This window comes from Canis lupus, chromosome 7 (assembly GCF_011100685.1).
Source record: "Canis lupus familiaris isolate Mischka breed German Shepherd chromosome 7, alternate assembly UU_Cfam_GSD_1.0, whole genome shotgun sequence".
Classification (NCBI taxonomy): Eukaryota; Metazoa; Chordata; class Mammalia; order Carnivora; family Canidae; genus Canis; species Canis lupus.
In genome coordinates, this window is record NC_049228.1 from 57,504,350 (window position 1) to 57,524,975 (window position 20,626).

A 20,626-nucleotide genomic window follows, 5' to 3' on the forward strand; every position below is an offset into this window, starting at 1 on the left:
TTCTGATTGGAACAGACTCATTTAATGGGGAAATCTTAAATTCAGAGTGATAGCATCATTACACAGATAAAGAATACCTATGTTAGAAAATTACAGTAAACATAATACTTAATAGTAAAATTTTAGATGCATTCTCACTTAAAATTAAAAACAAGAAAAAGGTGCTTGCTATATAATATTGAATAGAGATCCTAGTTAGGCAATAAATTGACATGAAGCACTAAGAGATAAAATCATATTAAAAAAAACAAAATAATTTTCCATATAATAAATCTAAAAGAATCTACAGGTAAATTATTTGGTGCTATCAGAACTAGTAAGTCAACAGTTGCTAAATACAACCTTAATGTAAAAATCTGTACTATTCCTACTCACTAGTAATAACCACTTAGATTACGAAACAGGAAAAAAGATCTATTTGTATAGCAACAAAAACTATAAAGTTTTACTAGGAAAAGATATAACAAAACATACATGCTCTAAATGGAATTCTTTTAGTACATTTTTAAAAAATACTCTTTTAAAAAAGAGATGGGTCACCTTGGTGGCTCAGTCAGTTAAGTCTCTGCCTTTGGCTCAGGTCATGATCCCAGGGTCCTGAAATGGAGCCCCATGGTGGGCTCTCCCCACTCCCTCTTCCCCTCCCTACTTGTGCTCTCTCTCTCTCAAATGAATAAATGAAGTCTTTAGGAAAAAAAGGTAGAGATAGGCTGTATTTCTAGGAGGGAATAATCAGTATCATAGGATGTCAATTCCCTCCAAATACATGATTTCAATATTCAGCCTCTATAATGCTTCTGATCAAAATCTCTTCAGAGATTTTCAGGAGACTCAAAAGTCTGATCCTAAAATTCATATGAAATTATCAAAGGGCCAAGAACAGCAGAGACAAGTTTATAAGTAAACCAAGAAAGGAAACTTTCTTTACCTGACATTAAGATTTATTGTTAAAGCCATGGTAATTAAGATAGCCTGATATCAGAGAAATAAACAAGTGAACCAACAGAACAGAATAAAGAGATGTATAGGACTGAAATGGCATTGTAAATCAGTGAGAAAAAACTGACCCAACAAATAGTACTGGGACAAATGACTAATGATATGGGTAAAATTTTTCCTACCACACATTACACATCCAAAATAAATGTGAAAAGCAAAGATTTAAAACGTTAAAGAAGAAAAGATCTTATAACCTTGATAGAGGAAAAAATTTCTCAAGCATGACACAAAAAGCAAAAATCATAAATAATTACACACACACACACACACACACTTTTGTACATCAAAAGACACCACAACAAAACTAGACAAAAACTGAGCAAAGACATTTGTCATCAGGAAACAAAAGCCAGAATAGACAAGTTAGGACTACCTTAATTAAAAAGCTTCTGCATAGCTAAGGAAACAATCAATAGAGTGAAAAGATGACCTATGGAATGGAAGAAAATATTTGTAAACTATGTCTCCAATAAAGGGTTAATCTCCAAAATATCTAAGGAACTCCTACAACTTAACAGCAAAGAAACTACCAACCCAATTATAAAATAGGCTAAAAGCTTGAATAAATAATTCTCAAATGATATACAAATGGCCAAGAGATATATGGAAAGATGCTCAAGGTCATTAAACAATTGAGAAATGCAAATCAAAACCACAACGAGTTATATTCACCTCATACCTGTTATGATAGCTACTATCAAAAGAACATAAAACAAGTGTGAGTGAGGGTATAGAGAAATTAAAACCTTTGTACACTGTGGTGGAAATGCAAAAATGGTGCAGCCACTGTGGAAAACAGTAGGGAGGATTCCCCTCCCCCCCCCAAAAAAAACCAAAACTATCATATGATCCAGCAATGTTACCTGTGGGTATTTATCCAAAACAACTGAAATCAGGATTGTGAAGAAATATTAGCATTCCCATGTTCACTGTGGTGCTATTCATAAAAGCCAAGAGGCAGAAACAATCTTGTGAATGCATAAATATACAAAGATATGAATGGATAAAGAAAATGTGGTATATATTTACCATTCAGCCTTAAAAGGAAATCCTACAAATGAATGAATCCTGCAAATGACAACATGAATGAACCTTGAGAATGTTCTAAGTTAAATAAGCCAGTCACAGCACAAATACTGCATGATTTCACTTATATGAAGTATGCAAAATAGTCAAACTCAGAGAAGCAAAGAATAGAATGGTAGCTGCCAGAGCCTAGGAGAGGGTGAAATGGGGAGTTACTAACCAACATGTATAAAATATCACTTATGCAAGGTAGGTTCTAGAGATTTGCTGTACAACACTGTGCCTATACTATAAGTAAGAATAGTATATGACACACTTAAAAATCTATTAAATAAGTTAGCTAGCCAGCTCATGTTAAGTATCCTTCCCAAAATTAAAAAAAAAAAAAAGAAAAAAAAGAAAAAAAGAAAAGAAAAGAAAAGAAAAGAGGCCTTTGGCTGGCTCAGTTCGAAGAGTGCAATTCTTGATCTCTGGGTTGTGAGTTTCAGCCCCAGGTTGTGCGTAAAGATTACTTAAATAAATAAAACTTAAAAAAAAAAAAAAAAAAGGAAGAGGGGGGCCTGGGTGGCTCAGTAGTTAAGCATCTATCTGCCTTTGGCTTAGGTTGTGATCCTGGGGTCCTGGGATCAAGTCCCACATCAGGCTCCTTGCAGGGGAGCCTGCTTCTCACTCTATGTTTCTGCCTCTCTCTGTCTCTTATGAATAAATAAAATCTTTAAAAAAAGAAAGAAAAAAGAATTAAAATTATGTAGGACTATGCCAAATTAAACACTATAAATCGCAATAGTTCTTTTTTTTTTTTAATTTTTTTTTTAATTTTTATTTATTCATGATAGTCACAGAGAGAGAGAGAGAGAGAGAGAGAGAGAGAGGCAGAGACACAGGCAGAGGGAGAAGCAGGCTCCATGCACCGGGAGCCCGACGTGGGGTTCGATCCCGGGTCTCCAGGATCGCGCCCTGGGCCAAAGACAGGCGCCAAACCGCTGCGCCACCCAGGGATCCCAAATCGCAATAGTTCTTAAAGCAAAGCTTTCAAACTACTAAAGTATTTCTAGTTTTTTAAAAATATGTAAAAATATGAAGAAAAATCTCAAAGTCTGTTTTTTTTCAAAGTCTATGTTTATGTGTTTTACAAAATGGCCAAAAAAACACATTTAATTCTGAATTATATATATATATATATATATATATATATATATATATATATATACAGACACAAGCACACCACACACACACACACAAATACGTGGAATAAAGGATTAGCATCCACAATATATAATGAATGCTTATAAATAAGAAAAATTTTATCTAATACTTGTACCAGATTCCTTAACAGTTATTTAGCAGGGCATCTAGGTGGCTCAACGGTTAAGCATCTGACTCTTGATTTCAGCTCAGGTCATGATCTCAGGGTCATGAGATCAAGCCCCACATGGGCTCCTCACTGGATGTGGATATGGCGCCTGCTTAAGATTCTCTCTCTCCCTCTCTCACTCTGTACCCCCCACGCCCATGCCCTGTACCTGCGTGCTCTCTCCTGCACTTGCTCAAAAAAAAAAAAAAAAAAGGTTTTTTAGCCACTTAAAATGTTCAACATCTTGGAGAGAAATTTGTTAGGAACAACATAAGACTGCTTGCAACTTTCATTCTCTTAGTCTTTGTGAAGAGCTATATTTGGACTAAATATGTAAACCTACTGATACCTACTTATTAATGTTTACAAAGGGTTAAAATTAGTAGGAAAAGCCTACAAACAGACCAAACAATTTGGTCTGGAAGATAAATAAAATATGTCTGGTATCTTAATGATTATATGCATCTTCCCTCCCTCTCCTCCTCTTCCTCACTTCTATAGAGGCTAAAGAAATCAGGAAGCATAGTCTTATAGATTAAAACCAGAATTTTATTGTTATGAACTAGAAATGGCCTTAAACAACTAGCCCTGCTATATAATTACGACAAGCTACCCCTTACTAATGCAATAATTTTGTTAAATATCCTCTAACATTTATTACTTTATAGTAAACAGTTCTACCTTGAATGATTTGACTGAAACTAGTGGGCTAGTTTATCTTGGACTGCTCAACTGGTAGTTAAACTGTTTATATATACAGAAAAGGGGACTGCATCTGTTTTACTCATCCCTGTATATTCTAGAACATGTAGAGTGTGCCCAGTATTTAAAAGTATGATAAATCTACATTGAATTAATCAAATGATCTAATGGATTTATTTTGAAATATTTTTTACTGCTGAGATAGGTACATGCAAATACCACTTTAAGAATTTCTACAGCCATGGAGTTCAGAGTTTAAATCATCCATTTGTACATATGAGGGAATACTATAAACCATATTCTGAGAAAACACATGCTCTACTCTTAGGTAGTCTTTTGACTTTGCCACAGAGAGGTCTTTATTAAAGCAATGAATATTCATAAAATGCCACTAAATCCTGCTCAGCTATTAATTATATGGCTCTGTTCTTAATCAGCAATATAAAATGTATCTGTTCTCTAGTTACTTGACAAAGAGTAAGACCTTAAATTTTCCAAATTGAGCTGTTTATCAAAAGCTTAGCTTCTGGCAATAATCTTCAAGGAAAACTACATGAATATACAGATTCTCTCCATCCTACCACCACACCTAGATTAAGCCAGAAATATCAGAGAAAAGTCTCTAGAAGAAAAGTTTTTATCATATGCTACAGTGAAGGAGGCCTTTAAATTACAGCCCTATGTACCTTGTTTTGTATTTACCACAGGAAAGATGACGTTTAACTGTATGGTTTCTCCTTTTCAGGATGCTATGGGCAAAATCATTTCAGTATCATTTCTTTTAGTATCAGAAATACCTATGTTTCTCATTAGAAACTATTTTGTTTACAATATCACAGACTGTTAATAACTTAATGGATATTTTATTCTTTGTACTAGCTACTTGGAAGCTGTGAAACATAGTTTATAAGATATTACAATATATTTGGTTACTAACTGAAATCCTTATATATTTGGTATCTTTTGCCTCCCCCGATCTTCTCTCCTCCATTTTTCACCATGCTTTGTGTACTGACAGACTAACCTGCATCAACAGGCTCCCCTCTCTGCTTCCCAGTTGGGTTCAGCCCAGCTGGCAATTGGAAGGGTAAAACAAGAGGAGAGTTAGGATATTTATTTCCCAGACTCTTTCCCAGCAAAAGTGCCTTAGCTGGCTGCATACCTCCCAACTGCTCTCTTTATACAGCTTACTTTCTTCCAAGAAAGTATCTACTTCTTCCCCTCCCCTGCTTTCAGCAGACCCAGTACATCACTCACTACTTGTGATTTCTAGCTGCTCACATAGTATATCCAACACTCTACTCTTTGAAAATAGTCCCTTTAAAGGCTACATTCTCCTCAAACTACTTAATTTGAGCATACTATCTCTTTCCTCCCAAGACCTTTACTATATATTCTGGCTTCACATCTTCTATTTCCTACCATTAAAAAAACAAAAACAAAAGCAAAAACAGACAAAAAAAACCCTTATTTTCCTTCCTTCACCAATTTCCTTACTAATTATTCATAAATAAACCCAATTTTTCCATTACAATTAGAATTTTGTATAGGACTTAAAATTAAGACCAAGAAGCCCTTTCTAGATTTCTAGATTTTAAAAAGACAGACAGTAAACAAAGAAATATAATAAAGTGATAGAGGGTCTAGTTGGAGAATAAAGAACAGTTCTACCAAAAGGAAGAAATTCTAGAGGTCAGGAAAGATTTTACTGAGTAATACTTGGTCTAAATCTTCAAGAGAAAAAAAAGTCCACTGACTGGCTAAGTATGGGTTGGGTGGTGGGAAAAGGTACTACTACCGGTAAAAGTATGGAGGTGAGGGAATGATGAAGGTGATAATTAAAAACTAACATTTCCAAGCAAGGGACTCTTCAATATGCTTTATCTTTATTAACCTATTTATTGTCTCCCAACCCAATGAGGTACTAATAGTATCACTACTATCCTCCTTTTTAAAACAGATTAAAAAAATAATAAACTGAGGTGCTGTTTCTTGTCAAAATCATACAATTAGTAAGTGACAGAGCCTGGGACCCAGGCAGTCTGACTCCAAGAGTTCATTTTTTAAAAATCACTAACTTATACTGCTTCTCAAGGAAATAGTACAAATAATTCAATATGGTTAAGGCATATGATGCAATGATGGTTAGCCAAGAAAAAGAAAGACTAAAAAAGGCATGGGAAAGTGCCAGATCAGAAAGCACCTTAGAATAGAGAATTTTGTTGGATAAAACAGTTGCTGGATTTTAGATCATGGAATCTCTTAAGAATCTCAGCATTCTTTCCCCAGAAAAATTTGGCAGTTCAGGTAGTTCACAGAGTCTTTACTGGCCCATGGAGTCCAGGATAAGAAACACTGGTATGGGGCCATGTTAATTCACTGACAATGTACAAGGAGAAAGGAATAAGGACAGGATGAAAGAGATCAGAATAGCACTTGTGAAATATCACTTTGGCAACAGTGAACAGGACGGGTTAGAGGAGGACCACCAAAAGACTATTGTAATAGTTCAAGTGAGAGATGATGAAGGCTCGAACTAGAGAAGTGACAACAGTATTAGAAGAAAAGCATAGATGAGAAATACTGCTATCAGAAATCAAACTGGATCTGAGAATTAAGAGAGAAGGCAGCAAGACTCCTGAGAAGAAACTCCAGTCCTTTAACAAGCAGTGATTGCACAAATCATACATACACTAGGAACTTTGCTAAGAACCAGAGGTACAATGTTAAACAAGACAAACACCACCTAACACTTAAGAATAATCTACGAGGCCAATAACAAATTGCTGAGTAATTTCAGTACAGTAGAAGCACAATAATAAAGCACAGGGATGAAGAAATCTGAGGAGATTTTTTTTTTTAATTACAAAATAGGAGTGACCCATTTCATCCAATGACACTAAGCCAAGTAAAATGAGAATCTAAAAGAATTTTGCAGACTAGGCAATCAGAAAATTACTCAAGACTAGAACAGTTTCAAATGAGGAATAGAGTATGAACCTATAGTATGAGTGCTTAAAAGTGGTTCATTACTGAAAATTAGCAGCACATGAAATGCCACTGAAACAAAATCTTAAAAGACTCTGCTTAACACACTCTCTCCTGAAAGCCTTTCTATAATACTGCCAATACTGCCTTTCCTTACACAACTATGTGTGTGCTTGCTATTGTTTAAAATCTAAGCACTTTATCATCTAGGATACCTGCATAGGTGGTAATATTACAAAGAAAAGCAAGGGAATGGATAACCTAAAAGAGAAGAGTGGTTACCTCTGGGAGTATGTGGTTCAAAAGGACATGGGCTCACAAGGAGATTCTAATACCCTGAAGAATGTCCTATTTCTCAATCTGGTTTATAGTGGGTAACTGGATATTCATTTTATCACTACTTAAAAAAATCATACATGTGTATTTTGGTCATTACTCTGTGTAAAGTATACATTCCATAAAAATGTTTAATATACAAACATCAGAGACAATAAGATATATCAAACCAAAATCTAGCTTAAAAAAAGGGGGAACTAAAATAGAACTAAGAATTCAATATACTAAGTCTCATTTTTATATGACATTTTTTTCATGAGAATTAAAATTTCAAACAACTCTTTCTCAGATAGCAAATAAAGATTTTAGTTGAAAGGAATTTTCTTTAGTTTTCAAGTTAATTTCAGTTGCAAAAGAAAACAGCCTTCAATTCTCACGTTTGTTTTTTATTCAAAATGTAGATTGTTTTTTTTTTAGAATTATTTTCAAATAACATAAGCTTAAGTATATCATGAAGAAGAAAAAAAGAAAAGTATATCATGAAGATACTCTCCCAGATGCAATCTTACAGGAGTTAAACAAACTTGAAGACAAATCTTACAGATCTGTTACTTGGCAATTTACTTTAAACACACACACATACTCAAAATAAAAAACACCTTATTATATAATTCCCCAAACAATTCCATTTCAACTATAAAAATTCTCTTTTTAAGAATAAATATTGCTTACCTGTTCCCTACTGAATCTTGAGAGATCTGAAAGTTTGGAATGATAGAGGAAACACCATATTCATCTTGATACTTCTTACAAGATTTGTAATGATGTCTCATGCGATAGAATTTAATCTGTAAATTATTGATCAAAATATAATGTGATTTTTAATTTCAAATAGAATTCATAAGATTTGAGATATTGTCAACAGGAGAAAAACAAGATAAACGTAACTAAATATTCCATTTAAACAAGAGTTTTTTCATGTAAATGATTTAATTCTTAAGTGGAAGCTGAAAATAAGTATTAAGTATTTGTCCTTTAGATACAGATATAAACTCACTGCAAAAAATATTAACAAATAAATTTACATTTGAAACTACACTACCGATAATAGACTTTAAATAAGCAGTAATAGATTGCCTTATGTTATTGGGCATTTCTTTATTCTTTATTGCGTCCAGGTAGAGTTAGAAAGTGCTTTAAAAAAAATTAGGTTCCCAGGTTAACATCTGGAACATTTTTCAGTTTCTCACTGAGGAGCAGGGCCTGAATCTCTCAAGTGTATTTTCCAGTTTCACTTCATTGCCCTGTCAGTTAACACTTCCTTCAAAGAGATGGAAAAGCAGATCTGACTTGTGTGAATGCATGAAATAACAACTGGTTTTGCTCACTGACTTTATTAGCTGTTTGAAAAAGTGGCTGCAATAAATCCATAAACATATGGATATACTCAAAGCCTAATCACCCCTCACTATTTCACTCCCTCTTCAACTGATAGAATAAAATCCAGACTAGAGAGTTAATGCCAGTTATTTGCCAACACCTGGTTTTCTTACCCGTTCCTTAAAAATTAGCCTTCTGCAAAATATTTTGTGATTTCTTAAACACATGAATACAAGGTAAAGCAGGCAGCTAAAGAGTTCCTTGACTACATAAATCCATTTGGCCCATTTCTATATACAAAATTACAATAATGATGCTGCTACCATCACAATTTGTACCAGAATAAGGTTTAAATGAGTTAAATGCCAGTTTGCTCAATTAATAGGTAATCTGTGAACAATTACTTTGAGAAAAATGCCCTGTTAAAAATTATGACAAATTCACAAGTTATATCTTTCAGTCTCTGTTCTCAACAAGTTTATAATCTATTAAGATCTACCATCAGTTTGTTTGGCCTTTCTACCCAATTTAAGTTAATTTCTTTCTCATCAAACCAGCACCTACCAAGAAAATTCCAACAGGAATTTGACTTTCGAAGCAGAACAGAACCTTCATTTTCAAAGAAGAGCTATGTCAAATTTACTCTACCTGTTTTGCACAGCATCTGCAGCTACCAGAAAACTTCCTCATGATATTTTCAAGGTCTAAGGCCCGTTCAGGACATGCTCTCTCTCTTCTAGTCACATTTCCACGACAGAGAGGACAATGTATTCCGCTTTCTCTCATTGCAGTCAGGAAACATTTTCTACAGAAACTAAACCAAACATTATGACATGTCAACTACAGAAAAAAAAGACTCTTTTCATTTCTATGATTAAACACAATCATGTGGTTATGGATATGTATTCATGTTAAATGAGTTAGGCTATTCAAATGTACTCATAGAATTTTAAAAATTGTACACATATTTCTCAGAGTCTAAGACTAATAATTAAACTAAATGGGAATATAAAAGATATTGCACTCAATTATGCTTTAAACTTTTTAACATAATATATGAAAAATAAGTATTAACACTACATAACATTATCAGAGGAAGGATGGTACAAAGCAATGACTGATTGGCTTCTCCTGTATCATTTAGTAACTGTTACCTTATGCAACACATTCAGTGATACTAGATCTCCATTCCCTCCCCTTATAAAATGAAAGAATAGACCACATCAGCTTTTGTCTCAAACTGATAAACTTCAAGATATTCCACAAGATATTAATAGGTCTACCACCAAATGGTGCATAAATTGATTTGGGAAATTCTAGGATAACATTCAAGTTTCTCTGCTAGGAAAAATGTTAAGTATTACTCAAACTTATATTGCCAGGAAATATGAAAATTTCCCACAACAATGTGCAATGGAACACAATTTGAGAAATATTTAAAGACCCTTCCAGCTCTAAACATCTCTAAATGTTCTAATTAGAACCAAACTCACTAAAAATCTTTATTTCTTCTCTCCTAACACAAATAACAAACTTGATCATTTAGCTTTAAAAATAAATAAATAAATAAATAGGGGATCCCTGGGTGGCTCAGCGGTCTGGTGCCTTTGGCCCAGGGCGCGATCCTGGAGTACTGGGATGGAGTCCCACGTCGGGCTCCCAGCGTGGAGTCTCCTTCTCCCTCTGCCTGTGTCTCTGTCTCTCTCTCTCTTTGCTCTCTCTCTATATCTATCATGAATAAATAAATAAAATCTTTAAAAAAAATAGATAAATGACAGCCATCTGCATCTGGAGTCCAGAAGTACATATAAATTTAATCCAATCACCTATACATGCAAATATTCAATCTTTCTCCTCTAATAAAAGTTGAGAACAAACAGGTAATAAGTGATCATAGAAAATGAGTTTCCTAACTATGTAGCATTGAACAAGTCACTTTTTCCTCTGCAGTTTCCTCACCCATAAAATACTTACAGTTGAAACAACTGTTCAGAGGATTAGAAGAGGTAATACAGTAAAATGCTTATCACAGTATTTTTGACAGTTATAAAGTCCTCATAGTAACTAATATCACTAACATAGAATTTGATATGAGTACTAAGGCCACAAATTAAAATATTAAAAATATTTATCATAAGAAAAAAATTCATCATAACCTAGAGTCAAAAAAATGCAAAGTAAACATGACTGAGATACCATCTTTCAGCTGTCAAACTAAAAACTGGCTTTAAAAATAATAACCAGTGTTAGAAGAGATATAAAAGAAAGGAGTAATCTATATTTCTGGGTAACAATTTGTCAGTACTTATCAAAGTCTTTATTAAAGAGGGCATCCTAAAAGTCTTAGTGCCATTCTGAGCTTTAATAATTTTGGAAAGTATGAAAACTAGAAAGCTACAAAAATCATCATTTGTAAGTTCAACTGTTAAAAACTGAAATTTAATTGTCTATATATCTTGTAGATTTTGAATAATAAATTTTTAACTTAAATTCTTTGTTTCAGTCACTGTTTGCATTCTGTAATCAAAGAGGGGAAAAAAAGAAGGGAGGATGAGTCAGAAAAAAAAAGGAAGACTAACCGGAGCAATGGTCTAGACCATGGAAAGGTCTACATTAAGGCAGGGATAGGAGAAACAGAGGATCTCTACTTCAGAGACACATTTCTCAGTTTCTGATTGTGTATATAGGGAGCTTCCTATGTTAACAAATAAAATCAACAGAATTGTTTGACAATTACTTGTGGGAGGATGAGAAAGATAAGCATTTCTAACCTAGAAGAGTAAGTAAAAGGCAATTGTATTAACCAAATTAAGAAATAGTGGAAGAGCTGGTTTGACAGAGGAAAGATAGATGCAAGTTCAAAGTACCTACAAAAACCTCAATGCATGATATTCAGTTAACAACTAGAAATACGGATCTTGGAGTTATGGAGAAAAATATGGAGGGCTGATAAAGTGCAAAGAGCACTAAAAAATCTAGAGAAATATAAACATTTATAGGAGAGTTCAGAGAGAAGACTCAGAGAAAAAGAAGACTAAGTAATATTAGAGAAGCCAAGTTTAATAAGCTGTCAAAGAGAAATAATAAAAAGATGAAAGTAAAACTGTCACCAGATAATTAAGTTAAACTTTCCTCTTTAAATAAGGACTTGAAAACTGTCCACAAAGTTCATACCAGCGAAATTCATTACAAAGAGATAATCATGCATAAAAATGATGATGCTTGAGTGAAAGAAATGAAGTAGAACAGTAACTATTAGAAGGTAAATTAGTCAATATGCTGGCTAATTTAACAATTACTTATAAATAAAACATAAACATAGACTATTAAAAGATCTTGAAAAACCAAGATAAACAAATGCTGTAGTTAAAGGAAGCGGCTAAAATAAAGCAAAATTTCAAAACTCACTCACTGATTAAATAACTAAAATAGTAAAAATGTGGTAACACCACATACCAACCAGAATGACTAAAATGAAAAAGGTAGAAAATACAAAGTGTTGAGGGGGATGTGAGCCAACTTAAACTCCCATTTGATCTAGGAGAATGCAAACTAATACAATCATTTGGAAAATTAATACAATCATTTAGAAAACTGACAGTATCCACTATAACCCAGTAATTCCATCCCAAAGTTTATACACAACAGAACAGTATATACAATTAGAAGAAATTTCTAGAAAGTTCACAGCCACACTACCAGTAATAGCCAACTGAAAATTATATAAATGTTCATTACAGAAAAATGAATAAATTGTAGCATATTCATAAAATGAAAACTATAAGATATTGTAATGAGAATATGGATATTATATTGAGCTGAAGAAAGCCAGATGTAAAAGAGTACGACTATATGATTCTTTTATAAAGTACAAAACATGCTTAAATGTTGAATGAATTTTTACTAAAAAAGTAAAATAAATACATTAATTTCTATTTACCACTAGCCAAAATATTGGCAATGGTTTTGAAAACAAGATTTAAAGGCATAAGATACAGAAAAGCAAGAAATAAAAATCACTTTAGAAGACAAAACTGTTTTTGTTAGAAAATCTTCAATTAACCCCCAATATTACAATACGTAGCAACTGTACAATACAAACTCTCCAATAGTAATTGCATTATTAAAGATCATTAACAGAATCAAAAACAATGAAAAATATTCACATAAAAAACTAAAAAAAAAAGGTAATCAGGTTTAAAATTAATTTAGGGTTTTATTCAAAATGTAGACATAAATGAAGAAACAAAGATTTCTAATGGAAATACACATAATAAAGTAATAAAGACAAAACAGGGCTTTATTAATAGATATTGAAACATCTTAAAGAATGGCAAAAATATATCTTAAAAAGCAAAAATGATAGGGGGGCCTGCTGATCAGTCAGTAGAGCACGTGACTTTAGATCTCAGGTTGTGAGTTCAAATCCTATGTGTGGCAAAGAATTTACTTAAATTTTTAAATCATTTTAAAGGCAAAAATGACTAACAAAGATGCAAAAAGTGACTTAATGGAGGAGAGTTAGACTTCAATAAATGATGCTAGAGCAGTTAGATGTCCATAGGCACAAAAATGTACCTCAATCTAAGTCTACCAACTTTACAAAAATTAACTTGAAACAGGTCACAGACTGTAGTAAACTGGGAAATTGCCATACAAAGATATATTCACTTTCTAATGCCCAGAACAAGTGAATATTACGTTATATTGCAATAGCCTAGACTAAAGCTAAGGATTTGGGGGTGGAGAAACTAGCTAGGATTATCTAGAAGTGCCATCACAAGTGTCTTTGTAAGACAGGCAAAAGGAGATATGACACAGACACACAGGAGAAAGCCATGTTCAGATGAAGGCAGAGATTGGGAATGGTGTGCCCCCAGGACTTCAGGCCTCTGCCAACACCTTGATTTGGGCCCAATAAATTAGTTTCAGATTTCTACCCTCCAGAACTATGAGAAAATAAATTTGTTATTATAATCCATCAAGATAATTTGTTACAATAGCCCTCAGAACCAATACAGAGTTAAATGTAAAACATTAAACTACAAAAAGAAAATATTCACAATACAGAGCTACACAGTTAGATTTAGTGTTAAAAGCACATTCCAAATAGAAAAAATTAAAATGGATTTCATAAAAATTAAAAAACATCTGCTATTAAAAAGATAAAAAGACAAACTACAGACTGGAAGGAAACATTTGTAAATCACATATCTAACAAAGGTCCAGTATCCAGAATACATAAAGAAGTCTTGGGGATCCCTGGGTGGCTCAGCGGTTTAGCGCCTGCCTTCAGCCCAGGGTGTGATCCTGGAGACCCAAAATCGAGTCCCACGTCAGGCTCCCTGCATGGAGCCTGCTTCTCCCTCTGCCTGTGTCTCTGCCTCTCTCTCTCTCTCTCTCTCTCTCATTAATAAATAAAATCTAGTTTAAAAAACTAGGATATCTACACCAATGGAATAACGTTAAGAGAATATTTCCATCACCACAAAGATCCTTCATAAAGCCCTTTTATAGCCATGCCCGCTTTTCTCTCCATCTGCCCCTCTTTAACCTTTGGAAAGCACTAACATTCTTGAGTTCTCTATTTCTATAATTTTGTCACTTCAAGATTCTTATATATTGAACTCTGTAAATAGAGTAAAAACAATTTAATTGTACACTTCAAATGGGTGAAGTATATGGTATGTGAATTATATCTCAATAGAGTCATCATCAAAAAAAGAATGTTAGGTGCTGTACAATGCCATGTAAGTAGAATCAAACACTATGTAACCTTTGGGGATTTCTCTTTCCACTCAGCATAATTCTCTGGAGATTCAGGTTGCTATATGTATCAGTTGTTCCTTTATTGCTGAGTACAATCCATGCATGGTAGGATGTCACCTTCTGATTAACCATTTACCCACCAAAGGACATCTAGAATAGCCAGTATCTCTCCCATGCAGAGAGCCCAAGGTGGGACTCGATCCCAGGTCTCCAGATCAGGCCCTGGGCTGAAGGCAGCCCTAGACCGCTAAGCCACCAGGGCTGCCCAGATATCCTAGTTTTATTTAGAAGATGTTACCATTGGGAGAAACTGGGTCACAGTACATAGGATTTCTGTATTATTTCTTACAACTAAATGTGAATCTACAATGATCTCAAATAAATTTAACTTAAAAGCTATATAAAAAAAAGCAAAAATAATAAATCTAGTTTACCAGACTTCTAAAAATTATGTCCACATACTATAATACATACTAACTTGATAAAAATCTATATAAATTTACTACACAACAGACACTAGGTTTACAATAGACAACAGAAATGACAAAATCCCTATCCTGATGGGACTTACCGCATTATATGCATGTAGGTACTTGTGGCAGGTTTTTGTGTATACACTATATCCCCAAAAAACATTTAATAAGTAATATTAAAAACAGGAAGATTATTGAAAGGGAAGGATCTCCAAAGAATCAAATTATTCTAAGAATTCAAATACACTAAAGACAAGTACCATATGACTTCAGTCACATGAGGAACTTAAGAAACAAATGAGCATAGGGAAAAAGGTGGGGGCAAACCAAGAAACAGACTCTTAACTATAGAGAACTGACAATTAATAGAGGGGAAGTTGGTGGGGGGATGGGTTAAATAGGTGATGGGAATTAAGGAGTGCACTGGTTGTGGTGAGTGCCGGATACTGTATGGAAGTGTTGAATCACTTACTGTACACCCGAAACTAATATTATACTGTTTGTTACCTAATTTAAATAATTTAAATAAAAACTTAAAAAATACATAAATAAAATTTTAAAAAAGAATTCAAATATACTAAAAAGGTTTTTAAAACAATGGAAAAAGAATGCCCTCGAAGAAATAGTGAGATCAAATGAATAAGAATGGCAAATTAAGATTCAAAGGCACACATTATATATTTCAGTAGATTTCCAATGTGTCCAAAAACTTGAAAAAGTTTTCAAGAGACTCAACAAATAAAATTGAGTATCATCATAACTTTAGATAAAGAGAATCAAATATCTCAAATCTGACTGTGGAAGATGTAATAATACACAAAAGGAAAGCATTAAATAGAAAAAAATGTAAGCTTAAGTAATAAATTATAGTAATCATTAAAATATAGCCATAGAAATGATCACAATATACCTATAGCACTCTGTGAGCAGTAAAAATATAAAAATTTAATATGGAAAAACACACACAACCTAACTAAAAAAACATTTTAAAGTGACTTCTAGGGCACCTGAGTGGCTCAGTCGGTTAAGCATCTGCCTTCAGCTCAGGTCATGATCCCAGAGTCCTGGGGTTGAGCCCTGCATGGGGCTCCCTGCTCGGTGGGGAGCCTGCTTCTCTCTCTCCTTCTGCCTGTTGCTCCCCCTGCTTGTGCTCTATCAAATAAATAAAAGAAAGAAAGAAAGAAAGAAAGAAAGAGAGAGAGAGAGAGAGAGAGAGAGAGAAGGAAAGGAAAGGAAAGGAAAGGAAAGGAAAGGAAAGGAAAGGAAAGGAAAGGAAAGGAAAGGAAAGGAAAGGAAAGGAAAGGAAAGGAAGATCATTTTCTAGAAGGCATTTTGAACTTTATTTTTTCTTAAGATTTTATTTCTTTATTTGGGGGAGAGAGAAAGCATGTGCACAAGTGGGAAGAAGGAGCAGAGGGAGAGGGAGAAGCAGACTCCCTGCTGAGCAGGGAGCCTGAAAACCTGGGGCCTGGGGCTCAATCCCAGGACCCTGAAATCACAACCTGAGCCAAAGCAGATACTTAACCAACTGAGCCATCCTAGAGCCCCCATTTTGAACTTTATTAAACTAGGAAAAAAATGCTAAAAAAAAACAAAAACAAAAACAAAAACAAAACCATGGTTGGCAAAGATGTTGGAATACAGATATACTTTTATAGTACTATTTTGTAAGCTACCCAAATTTTGTGTCAAGGATCAGAACATTTATACAAATAGTAGTAACTATTTGTTGAGTATTTAAAATGTGGTAGGCAAAGTTCCGGACATCTCATATTCATTATCTTGAATCCTTTAAAAATAATACTGTAAATATTTTAAATGGTCCTTTATTTTAGTCAAGGAAATGAAGACTTAAAAAATGAAAAGTTAAGAAACCTGTAAGAGGCTGAAGGCTAAAAGATGCTTCTTCATTAAAATACAAGGCCCTGCATGTTCCCTCTACCTCAGGGTCTTTGCCTAGAATGTTCCCTCTCCCCAGAATATTCTATACACAAACAGCCCTCCACAGATTAACATCTACACACCATTTAGATCTCTGAAAGGATCTTTGATTACCTACCCACCTACCCATCAACCACCCTAGATCTGGTTTCCTTCTTATGCTCTCTATCTCAGAACCTGTGAGTTAGTAACTACAAGTTTATCTGAGTGTTTATTTGAATTAAAATATCTTACCAATGCCAGCTTCAAGGGCAGGTATCACATTTACCTGCTCACTACCCTATGCCCGGCACTGTAACACAGAGCTGAGCACTTAGGAGGCATTCATTCATATTTGTTAAAGCAATGAATGTTAATTTACCTTAATCTCCAAACTGTTAAATTGTTTAACTCAAAGAAAGAATCTAGTTTTCATGTTAAAACCATAAGCATCTTCCATGTGTAAACACTCCCCTAGAGCTGCAATTGTCCTTGTGTGACAGAGCTGACAAATTCCCTTGTATTCACCCTTTGACCCAGCAATTTCACTTGAGAATTTACCTTACAGGAAAAACTCTCACACGTGAAATGGCATTCATACAAGTTTAATCATTGCAGCATTACTTGTAACTGCAAAAGACTAGACATAACCTAAATGTTCATCAATATGAAACTGTATAAATAAATCATCAAACAATGGATGATGATTTGTTTGATGATACATCAAACAATGGAATATTAGAACACTAAATATGTTCCATGAAGTCAGGGATTTTTATCTGGTTTGTTGAATATTCTAGCCCTAGTATCTACAATACTACTAGCACATAATGGCTACTCAGTGTTGGTTGAATAAATGGAGAAAACTACAACCAAAACATGTATATATGTACTGATACAGAATGATCTCCAAAGTAACATGAAAATAGTATGGTACAAAATAATGTATATAGAATGCTGTTCCTTTTGTGAAAAACAAAAAAAAATAATATTTATAACCTTTTTTATATACACATCTCTGGAAAGATATGTAAGGTTAACAGTGATCGTGGGAAACAGACATATTACCTTTTGTAACTTTAAAATTGTAAATTACAATATTCTCCATTCACAACAATTCCTTTGGTATTAAATATCTGGACCAAGAAACTTGAAATAGATTCCTTTCCATTTTGATAATAATCTAGCTTTTTGTGTTAGATGCTACAGTTATCAAACTAACAATAATTTAATACTTGTATAGCTTTTGAAAACTGTGAAACAAATAATATTATTATTATTCACAAACATTACTTAATTTGGTCCTTACACCCACCCTGGTAGAAGAATGTGTTTCTACCCATTTTATAGACAAGAAACAGGGTGAAAAGAAGTTAAATGACTTGAGAAAGTTATATACCCAATAAGCTATGGCCGCCAACACAAACCCATTCAGTCCTTTATTCAATACTGAATGTGTATAGTAGACTCCAGTAGGTAAAAGGAGACTTAGGTTGCTGCCTTTATAGAGCTTATAGTGAGAAGGATATTAGTCAAATCATCTGAATCCAAAAACATTAAGATTATAAACTGTGAAAAGTGCAAAGAAAATTATTAAGGTCTTTTATCTCCAATTCTACTGTTCCTTCCTCTATACCACCAAACACCAAGTTTCCTCAGATATAAAACTGGCTTATTCCTCATCTCCCTTTGGCTGAACTATTTGAATTTGCTAAACAGAACCTATTTCAAAACAAAGTAGGGGGGTAAGGAAAATATGCAGATCAAAATTACTAAAACTGTTTTGATGTGTCAAAGGAGCTTACATCTTTAAGGACAGTTCATTACCCAAAAGCACTTTAAAAGGTTATTTTTAAGTTTCCCACAATTTTAAACTAGCACATGCCAGATGCATTTCTGTTCTTACCCATTCTCCTACCAAAAGTCTGATCAATAGACACTGGGAGAGGAAAACTGTCCCACTCATCATGCTCCTGATTTTAGTATTAATTAATTAAAAATCTAGCATTTTTTTAATAGTTAAAATTATAAAGATAAATGTCCAAAACAAACTACCAAAAGAAAAAGGTCACAGGCGCATAGGTGGCTCAGTCAGTTAAGTGTTCAATTCTTGATTTCCACTCAGGTCATGATATCAAGATTGTGAGACTGCACCCAGTGAACTTGCACTAAGCAGGGAGCCTGCTTAGGGTTCTTTCTCTCCCTCTGTGCACCTACCCCCCACCCCGACTCTCTCATGCACATGCTCTCTCTCTAAAGAAGAAAAGAAAGAAAAGAAAAGAAGAGAAGAGAAGAGAAGAGAAGAGAAGAGAAGAGAAGAGAAGAGAAGAGAAGAGAAGAGAAAGAAGAGAAGAGAAGAGAAGAGAGGAGAAGAGAAAAGAGGGATCCCTGGGTGGCGCAGCAGTTTGGCGCCTGCCTTTGGCCCAGGGCGCGATCCTGGAGACCCGGGATCGAATCCCACATCGGGCTCCCGGTGCATGGAGCCTGCTTCTCCCTCTGCCTGTGTCTCTGCCTCTCTCTCTCTCTCTCTGTGAGACTATCATAAATAAATTAAAAAAAAAATAAAAAAGAGAAGAGAAGAGAAGAGAAGAGAAGAGAAGAGAAGAGAAAAGAAAAGAAAAGAAAAGAAAAGAAAAGAAAAGAAAAGAAAAGAAAAAGGTTATAAAACAGCACATGTAATATCACTCCACCTAACTGATCAAATATTAATAGATAGATGACAGAAAGGTAAAGATATATAAATCAGTTAAACCCATCAGTCAGCCAGCCAGTCTTTGGAAAGAATACTTCATACTGCTTACAACTACAATCAGGTACTATGTGAGTTTCATTTCATTCCTTACATCTTTTTGCACTCTACATTATATCACTTTTATAAATAGAAAAATAAAACTATTTTAATTTTGGAAAGAAAAAAGTTGCAATTGTCAAGTAAGTTTGCAGTATTTCTGAGAATGGGTTTTTTAGTTTCTTATACTTCTGAAGCATAGTTGACATAAAATGTTATATTAGTTTCAGGTGTACAACATAGTGATTGGATATATTATTCAATGCCTACCACAATAAGTATAGTCACCATCTGTCCCCACACAATATTATTACAGTACTACTGACTCTATTCCCTATGCTGTACTTTTCATTCCCATGTCTCATTTTATAACTGAAAGTTTGTACCTCTTAATCTCCCCTTCACTTATACATGTCATCCCCCAATGGCAACCATGAGTTTGTTCTCTTATTTATGGGTCTATTTGTTCATTTGTTTTTTAGATTCTACATGTAACTGAAATCATATGGTATTTGTCTTTCTTTGCCTGACTTATTTCACTTAACATAATACCCTCCATGTTGTTCATCCCTGTTGTCACAAATGAAAGATCTCATCCTTTATTATGGCCAAGTAATATTTCATGTGTGTGTATTTTTTATGTTCATACACACATGCCTTCACATACATATATACACACATCTTTTTTTTTTTTTTAGCTAACATTTATTTTTTTTAATTTTTATTTATTATTTATGATAGTCACAGAGAGAGAAAGAGAGAGAGGCAGAGACATAGGCAGAGGGAGAAGCAGGCTCCATGCACCGGGAGCCCGATGTGGGATTCGATCCCGGGTCTCCAGGATCGCGCCCTGGGCCAAAGGCAGGCGCCAAACCGCTGCGCCACCCAGGGATCCCATATACACACATCTTACTTTAAAATCTAGCACTCTTTATCTTCTAGTCTATAGTC

At 34.2% G+C, this 20,626-nt stretch overlaps 1 protein-coding gene across 5 annotated transcripts in view; it reads right to left on the bottom strand.

Annotated features, from left to right (window-relative positions):
- RNF138 (ring finger protein 138) overlaps positions 1–20,626 on the bottom strand; it is a 35,072-nt gene that overhangs the window by 9,272 nt on the left and 5,174 nt on the right. For 3 of the 5 annotated variants that reach the window (XM_038543586.1, XM_038543589.1, XM_038543590.1), the window contains exons 2-4: positions 9,374–9,539; positions 8,078–8,193; positions 4,768–4,830 (exon numbers count right to left, since the gene is read on the bottom strand). In XM_038543586.1, the coding sequence (XP_038399514.1) occupies positions 4,768–4,830; positions 8,078–8,193; positions 9,374–9,539 (345 nt within the window). Of the gene's footprint in view, positions 1–4,767; positions 4,831–8,077; positions 8,194–9,373; positions 9,540–15,065; positions 15,086–20,626 lie in introns of those variants that run through there. The other 2 variants (XM_038543588.1, XM_038543587.1) reach the window with 2 other exon arrangements.